The 8751-nt window shown below is 43.1% G+C and overlaps 1 protein-coding gene across 3 annotated transcripts; it reads right to left on the reverse strand.

Moving 5' to 3' along the window:
* Nucleotides 1–987: 987 nt before the first annotated feature.
* Nucleotides 988–5603, reverse strand: LOC148026085 (uncharacterized). Of its 3 annotated transcripts, none has more exons than XR_015693180.1 (6): nt 4416–5603; nt 3601–4071; nt 3140–3517; nt 2997–3064; nt 1500–2912; nt 990–1327 (listed from the first exon to the last, which is right to left on the reverse strand). XR_015693180.1 is itself a non-coding variant. In XM_087693321.1 (5 exons), exons 1-5 carry the CDS (start codon nt 5346–5348, stop codon nt 2705–2707), a joined length of 2058 nt encoding a protein of 685 aa, XP_087549447.1. In that variant the 5' UTR covers nt 5349–5603; the 3' UTR covers nt 988–2704. The 3 variants fall into 3 exon arrangements, 1 of the variants encoding a protein (XP_087549447.1); XR_015693181.1 differs by having other exon boundaries at nt 992–1327; nt 1610–2912; XM_087693321.1 differs by having other exon boundaries at nt 988–2912.
* Between the last annotated feature and the right edge of the window lie 3148 nt (nt 5604–8751).

The raw sequence follows: 8751 nt of genomic DNA on the forward strand, positions 1-8751 counted from the left end.
TACATTTGTTAATACAACTTTTAAGCTCATGAATCTCAACTTTTAAAAGACCTTTGCTCCACATCTTGCTTGTCAATCCCCATGAAAGCTTGACCAACCAATCAAATTTGATACCATTTTGTTGTTTTGTAAAGGAAACATGTTTGTTGATAAGACTTTAGCGCTCACTAATTTCATCTTTTGAAAGTCCTTTGCCCACATTTTGTTTTAGCATCTATGGGTTTTATTTGTTAATACAACTTTTAAGCTCATGAATCTCAACTTTTAAAAGACCTTTGCTCCACATCTTGCTTATCAATCCCCATGAAAGCTTGACCAACCAATCAAATTTAATACCATTTCGTTGTTTTGTAAAGGCATCTTATTCTCTTATATATTATAGACCAAGATAGTCAAATACAAGAATATAATATTGTTAAAGGCCTAATATGACAAACAAGCATTGTATGCACGTATGTGTGAAATGTGGGTGGATATCTTAAGGCACATAATTATGAATCAAGAGACCTTACATTGATCCAACTCCAGGAGTCTAGAAACTAGTGCTGCACACACTACAGAATTTCAAACACTAGAAGTAGAGATGCAAATGGTTGGTAACATACATTGTTTCTTTAAATCACCAATATTATGCACGCATTTGTGATGGCTCCACCACCACGGCTCTCGATTGAGTTAGAGGCTTTGCATTTCTTTAGGGGTTGAACTAGAATGCAAGTTGAGATGCCTAAAAATTTATAGTTTTAAATGTAGTTTAAATCTCTACATAAAATATTTACATGGTTGATGCATTGAACCAGGAAATATTCCATACATGGCTTGTGCCTAGACACTTCTAGTTACCATGAGTTTTCACACTATCTCAATATTGGGATGTAGATTGAGAGAATTATTATGAAACCACAACCACTCCATCACGCATTACCACCCCACACAAATAGTACTCATACCGAAATCAATTGACTTCATTCATAAAGTATCAACATTCAACTACAAAAAAATCTCACTAGATACCACATTTCTAGTGTAAGATAAGCAAGAGAGGTTCACTCCTAGCCTTTGTCGTTTGGCCCATAAAACTATATGGATGAGGCAAAACCAGCTTGTGACCATCGTTGCAGCACACAATAAGACCCATAGTCCTCTGAGCAACTTCAACACCATTCCATCATGGATGATGGCAAAACCAGCTTATGACCATCGTTGCAGCACACTATAAGACCCATAGTCCTCTGAGTAACTTCAACACCATTCCATCATGGAAGGAATTATAAAAACTTTGTGTCGCAAGTCTCAACAATATGTACATCTATTATGTACAAAACACCTGAAAACCACAAGGTAATATCTCAAGCGAAATTACCAAGTTCATAAAGACCATCAAATAGACTCCATAAATCACAACACTGGTGGCGTGCATTTGCTCTAATAAAAGAAGTCTGATTGTGTGCGACTCAAATTAGGCAGGGAGTGAGGATATAAAGGATGAACTAACGTACCTAACTTCAATCTTATGTACACAGTACAACCATCTAAAGCTCAGATTGAAGGCAGAGTGGAACATTGACTAATGTACTTAAATAATCAAGCCTCTGATGTGACAACATACAATTGGCTATCCTCATGTGTCATGTAAAAGGGAGTGGAACAGCTCCCAATAACCAATATTGGGTGACACCAAGTACACCAACCAAAATGGCAACTGTCACCCAAAACATGGAGCAGATCAAATCCAACACATAATGAATTGATCCTATTCCAAAACAAGAGATGAAATGAAAGATACAATTACATTCTCATCTCTCTGCAAAAAGTCAATCATTGAGAGACTTCTTTTGACCATTACACATTGAACATGGTCTCCAACCTCCATTTGAGATGCGACATTCAAAGAACCATTACAAGCTCATGTCAGCACACATTCTTCCATTGGTTTAAGTCAGGAAAATGAATGAGATTTCAAGGTGCAAGAAAACCAAATTTAAAACAAAAGCTTTTGCTAGCGGTAATGCCAGAATCAAGAACCGAATCGACACTATTTCTTGGCATAGTCACAAACAGAGGATGTCTTCGTTGCCTCATCTTCCTGCATGGTAATAAAAGAAACAGTTCAACATACAAAACAAACAAGGATAGTTCAGTCTGGTGCAGCTTCTATTATAGGAGTGCTGTACAGTTTCAGTTCTTACAATCTCTCCTCATCATTCAGTACATCTATATCATCATTACTTCCACCAGGTAAGCCAGTTTCATTTTAGCTTTTTAGTGCACAAGTTCGAGCCAAGAACCTCTAGTAATTAGTTAAGCATGAAAGCCCGTTCCTTTCCACGTTTTCAACACATAAGATTCAACTGCACCATCCTCCTAGCTTGCTTTCACACAACAAAGGGCTACTGCAGTGCTGTGTTCAAGCCATCCACTTCATTCTGCTCAAGAAGACTATCGTAGAAATGCATACCGCCATGGCAGAATAAAAGCCAACCCAAAAATGTACATACCGCCATGGCAGAATAAAAGCCAACCCGAAAAAAACATTTGTCTGCATTACTGCCAGGCTCAGAAACCAAGTTGGGTGACATTTACAAAATGTACAGAATGAACATTCCATCCCACTTTCAAAATCGGGAAGTCGATCATTCCATGCGTGCAGCTCCTCTTCAGAGATCACAAGTCAAAAAGACAGCAAGCCGTAGTATCATCTGCCTTAACTCATGAAGGCAGATGAATGTTTTGTGAAATCAAAAGCATTTAGTGAATGGCCAGGTAAGATTGGACAACTGTCAGGCCTCAAAAACCCTCCTGAATGTGGTAGGACAAAGGGATTGACAGTTCCATTTTGGCCAGCCATGTTAACATCAAAATCTTTGTTGCTCTGAATGTATTCACAAAATTCAGCAACTTGCTTGGCATACCTGGAAAAGGGGAGCAATAGTCTAAATCCACTGATAGAACTAATCAAAAACCTGAAATACAGCCAACAATTTTGAAAGCCTTACTCTGCCCGTGCATCTAAGTCTCTGTTGAAGTCAATGGTTGCTTCACAATCCAAGATAAGAGCAGGTACCTGTGCATGAAATCCTTCAAAAAAAAGGCTGAAACAATACTCCAAAACCAACACAAAAGCTGGAGTTATAATTACCTTCCTGATCGAGGAGTGTAAGTGTTCCCCTTCAAGATAAACGACGCGATCTCTAATCATTGGCGGTGGTGGGAGCTTGTGGGGCCCAAGTGGCCACCGGCTGACAGACAAGACACCACCACTAGCTTCAGAGGGGAAAAAACATTGTTCATGCTTCTCATGCAAACCCCTAAGGTATTCAAGAGTTACTCCTCGCTCCTCTGGCCTGTTTCTCATATGTAGTCTCTGAAGGCATGTATCTGGACTTGCCCTCAAATATATGAACCCATCAGGTACAAGCCCTGGTAGGGCAGATATGAAGGGATCAAACCAAGACTCATAGATACGCAACTCCAATTCACTCATCCACTTAGCTTCATGCACTGCTCTTACAAACACCTGCTCATCCAAAAACGGTTTCAGTATCAATCCGAAAAACATCAAGATAAGACTGCCACAATTAAGCACTCATACCCACTTACCAGCCGATCACTGAAAATACTCCTTTCCATCAGCCTCAAAGGTTTCACGCCCCTTGCAGTTTCCTGCTCTTTCATAAGCCTCGTGGCAAAGACATAATTCTGGAAAGTGTAAGCGTACCTTTCTGGCTCATTATAGAAAGCATCTAAAAGATTGAAGTGATCTGGACCGACATCTTTCCACTTATCAACAGGTTCTGGCACTATCTCCACGAGATCCCTCAACTCGATGGTTTCATTTGCTATTCGTTGGAGGAAAGTTGTCTTCCCAACACTGATGTTCCCTTCAACACATATTGTAACTTTTTTCTTTTGTCTGCTGCAGCTTTCTTTGTCGGAATCTGACTGGTTTTTCAGCTCTTCATCCACACAGTGCTTGACATATGACGTGATTCTCTCCGCATGATTCTTATGAACTATGCCTACAGAATTTTGCAGGTACTCCACCATTTTTCCACTGGTCTCATTAAGGAACTGAAAGAAACATAGACTGCAAGTCATACACTTTCTCTCCTTCTCCCTACCTCGAATACTGGTATAGCACAGAGATGATTATGAGGCAAATTTGTAGTGGCATGCATGCACAAGACGTTAATGCTACTTCCTCACTATGTGGCCTCTTGGCTGTATATGTAAAACAGAGTAATTAACAGTTCCTTTTTCAACTCTACTGCATTAACAATGTGCTTTCGCAAACTTGAACTACGCAGGTCTAATGAGCTTAACAGACCCCTCAGTTCAACATGCGCTAAAAACAACCAAAACAAACCAAACAAGAAGAACACATAAACATGCACAAAATATATACGGTGAACTACCTTGTCACGGTAGAGCTGCTTCAACTCTGCGACTTTCCCTATGCCCTTGGCTACGAGCTTTTCTAAGTTTTTAGGCCCAATGCCTGGAACAGTGAGAAGGTCAGGAACATCACCCTGCAAGCTTCGAGTAAAAATACCTCCTTTCTTTTTTCTGTCAGGCCTGTTTCTTAGCTTGGCATGACTGCTCTCAAGTGTAGTCTTGGTGGGCTCATTGGACTCAGTGGACTCAGCTGTCTCGGCGGCCCCTGCTGCTGCCACCGTATTGTTTACTTCCTTCGACTCCAACACCGATATACTGCTTCCTTCATTTATCTCATCTGTGAAAGCCACGGGCTCTGCCTCCTCCCGAAAGACACAAGATGTAGCCGCCTCTCCTGGTGAGGTCGAACTTTCATCGATTGAAGAAGTTTCCAGGAGTTTAGCAATGTTATCTGCCTCTAATAATGAGGTTTTGATGGCTTGCTCTTGCAAAGACGTCCGGTGAACTAGTGACGCTTCTGCTAGAATGCCTTTCGTGGCTTCAACCTCCCTCGTAAGGGCCCCGCGGCCCGCCGAGCTTTCACGGCCGGAGGACAATGATTCCTTTGCAGAGGCGTAAAAGGACCTGTGAAACAGCCGCTCCCCCCTTGAAAAGCTTTGAGGCTTGCAGTAGAAACTGGGAGGGCACCACGTCTGTGCTCTAGGCGTCGAGAATCCTGGACTACAGTCGAGCCTCTGCGCACACGGGAGGGGCTCGGTCAGGCGACCGGCAGGCACGGCGTGCTGCATGCTAGAGGGGAGGGGAACGGCAGGCCCGATAGGGGAGGAGGAGGAGGAGATAGGAACGTATTGAAGAGCAAACAAATAAAAGCTGGAGGGGCGAGAGGCAACGGGAGCGAGACCCGGGAGAGAAGGTGCCCGACGGTAGGCACAAGCTGCAGATAAGCCGGGCATTACGCGACAGAGAGAGACAGAGAGGGTTAAGGCATATGAATGCAGTCTACATGATAGCAAGAGGGAGGGGCCAAAGAAGAAACCATGGCGACGGCGCAGTCTCCAGGCAACTGCAGACAGCGGATGGGTTAAAGGGGGATATTGAGGAGGACGAGGGGGGAATACGGCCACTGTACATGAGCCCTCCTGGCTATGGCGTCGCTGTGGAAGGTGCTATTTTTGGGGTTTTTGAGTTTTTTCACCGTGCCCTTTATGTTGGTGTGGTGCTGTCGGGCATGTGCATGCAATTTATGTGACTTTTTTTCCACTTGTAATTAGTAATTTTGTAGGCCTCTCCAAAAACCCTCGGCGCCCACTCAATCATCACCAACTTCCAAACACTTCGTCTCGAAACCCCAATCGATACCTCCAAAACCCCCTGCCGCACCAAACTCTGCCCTTCGAGGCTGGAAACCCCAATCCATATCCCCACTCAAAGCCCCCATCGCACCCAAGGGCAACGCAACTTATGCTGTTGCACACACTTTGTGTTATCCTCATGGTCACACCACTCATGCAGTAGATCATATGTATAAGAAATTACAAAAGCAAGCACATTCATTGTGTCAAATACGATGAGTTGATCGGGTAGCTCACACTCCAAACTTGATGTCGACGAATCAAAAATGTTACACCTCCTAACATAGCCTGAATACTTGGATGTTAACAAATTCTAGAAAGGGGAATGGAGGGTTAAGGAAACCCCACTTCCCCCATTCACACAGAGTCTAGCAAGGAGAATGGAGGGTTAAAGAAACCCCACTCCTATTGTCACGTACTGCAAACTTGTGGTAGTGGGGGAAGTGGGGTCTCCTTACGTGCACTCCAATTGGGTGTGGCAAGGCTATCACCTTCCTTGTAAAGGCTACGTCATAAGAATCAACTTAAGCCATGACCACATCTCAAATTCAATGGTGCTCGGGCAACCTCCCATGTACAAAAGATCGGCCATGAATAAGCAAGATGTAATGGGCCTTCATAAACTCATTGGTCTAACAATAGAGTAGGTTCTTACATCAAAGCGAGCTTATGAGTCCATGTATCCTTAGATTCTTCCCCACATAAGTCAATCAACCTACACCATGCAACCAATGCATGAAAAGCTGGATTCAGATTCTTGGCTAACTGGATAGCACTCGTAGAATCCGAATGCAATGTAGCGACCACGTCAGTCATACCAAGGTCTGTCACCTGATGACCTAGTAGCCAGAGAGTCTCCTTGCAAGCCTTAGTGGCTACAACATACTCGACCTCTATAGTAGAGAGGGTCGTGCATTTCTGCACCTTGAACATCCAAGAAACAGTATCCCCATCAAAGGTAAACACATAGCCAGAGGTGGATTTCCTATTGTCTACATGTCTTGCATAATCAAAGTCCGTGTACCCCACAACTCTTGTATCCTAGCCACCATAACATATGTACATGTATGTTGTGCCCTTCAAGTACCTCATGATACCCTTGACGGCATCCTAATGCTGCCTGCTAGGTGTAGCCATACAATGTGCCACAACTCCCACTACAAAAGCTATGTCAAGACGAGTGGCTATCATGAGATACATCAAACGGCCCACTATAGATGTGTAAGGGATCTTGGCCATCTCGGCCTTCTGCTCATCTAACTGCTGACAACTGACTGCAAACAATCGGCTTGGCTCACCTTCACATGAGAAGGCAAAGGACAGCCAATATGCTTAACATCCTGTATATAAAACCACTCAATGACCTTCTGGATATACTCCTTTTGTGACAAGTAAAGGAGCCCTTGAGAGTGATCACACATAATGCGCATCCCAAGAATATGTGAGGCATGTCCCACTTTTTCATCTCAAAGCTCTTCTTGAGCTAACTTTTCAAAGCATCTAGCTCATTAGGAGCTCTCCCAACAATCAACATATTATCCGCATAGAGTGCCAAAATCAAAAGGCTACCATCACGAGCCTTCTTCTTGTATAAACACAGATCCATATCACTGCATATATAGCCATGTGAATGCATAAGAGCATCAAACTTATAGTATCATTCCCTAGGTGTCTGCTTAATGCCATCAAGGCTCTTTCTCAAATTGCACATTAGGAGCTCCCTACCTTTTTCCTCAAAGCCCTTAGGCTGTTGCATATAAATCTCCTCATGCAAGCCTTCATGTAAGAAAGTCGTCTTAACATCCATCTAATAAAGGTCTAGATCTAACTAAGCAACCAATGCTAGTACCAAGCATAGGCTAGTCATCTCGACTACAGGAGAAAAGACTTCCTCGAAGTCAACACCATGCTCATGTTTAAAACCCTTAACAAGCAATCTGACCTTATGGGCAGGCTTGGGGCATCTAGGGGTGCAACTTGTACACCCGCTTATATGGCAATGCACACTTTCCACCAGGAAAGGAACCAACTCCCACATATGATTTTTCTGTAAAGAGTCAAACTCTGACTGCATGGCCCTCTCCCAAGAGTGACTATCACCACGGCACATGGCCTCACAATAAGTGAGAGACTCATCTACATCTCTCACCATCACATAATCAATGGAGGGCTCAAACCACTCAAGAGGACGTTTGTTGGCTCTAGCAGAGCATTTCAAGGCAGGTTGAGGAGCCTACACATTCCATCTAACATAATGCCCATGGGCTACTAGAGTATCTACTACTGCTACTACCTGGCTATACCGAAGCAGGAGGCTCGTCTTGAGATATAACCCTACATATCTCAACTATTCGCTGACGCTATTTGTGCATCTTTTCCTCATGGAAAACCACATCATGGCTGCAAATGACTTTCCAAGCTTATGGATCCCATAGGCGATAGCCTATTTCACTTGCATCCCCATAACCAAGAAATATGTATTTCACAGACTTAGGATCCAATTTTGTGCGATTGTCCTTGGGCACATGGCAAAAAGCCTCATAACCAAAGACTTGTAATGAGCATACAAGGGAGGTTTTCCAGAACACACCTCCTCTATAATCTGAAAGTTAACAATGCTGCAAGGAGATTGATTGATCAAGAATATGGCAGTAGTCACTACCTCAACCCAAAACTGTTGTGGTAAGCCTGCCTGGCTAAGCATACTACGGACCCTTTCCTATATTGTCATATTCATGCACTTAGCCATACCATTCTAGGGTGGGGTGTACGAGGTGGTCAACTGGTGCTCAATACCCCTCTTATCACAAAACTACTCAAAGGCTTTAGATATATACTCACCCCCATTATCTAACCGTAGGCATTTCAACCCATACCCAGATTGGTTCCCAACCAATGAAATTCAATACTGAATGATAACCAAAAAATCAAAATTCGGCTTTATGGGATATGCCCAAACCTTATATGAGTAATCATCGATGAATTTGACAAAGTACTTCGCACC

Source organism: Lygodium microphyllum, chromosome 14, assembly GCF_053477565.2.
Source record: "Lygodium microphyllum isolate KBCC chromosome 14, Lygodium_microphyllum_v1.1.10, whole genome shotgun sequence".
Lineage (NCBI taxonomy): Eukaryota > Viridiplantae > Streptophyta > Polypodiopsida > Schizaeales > Lygodiaceae > Lygodium > Lygodium microphyllum.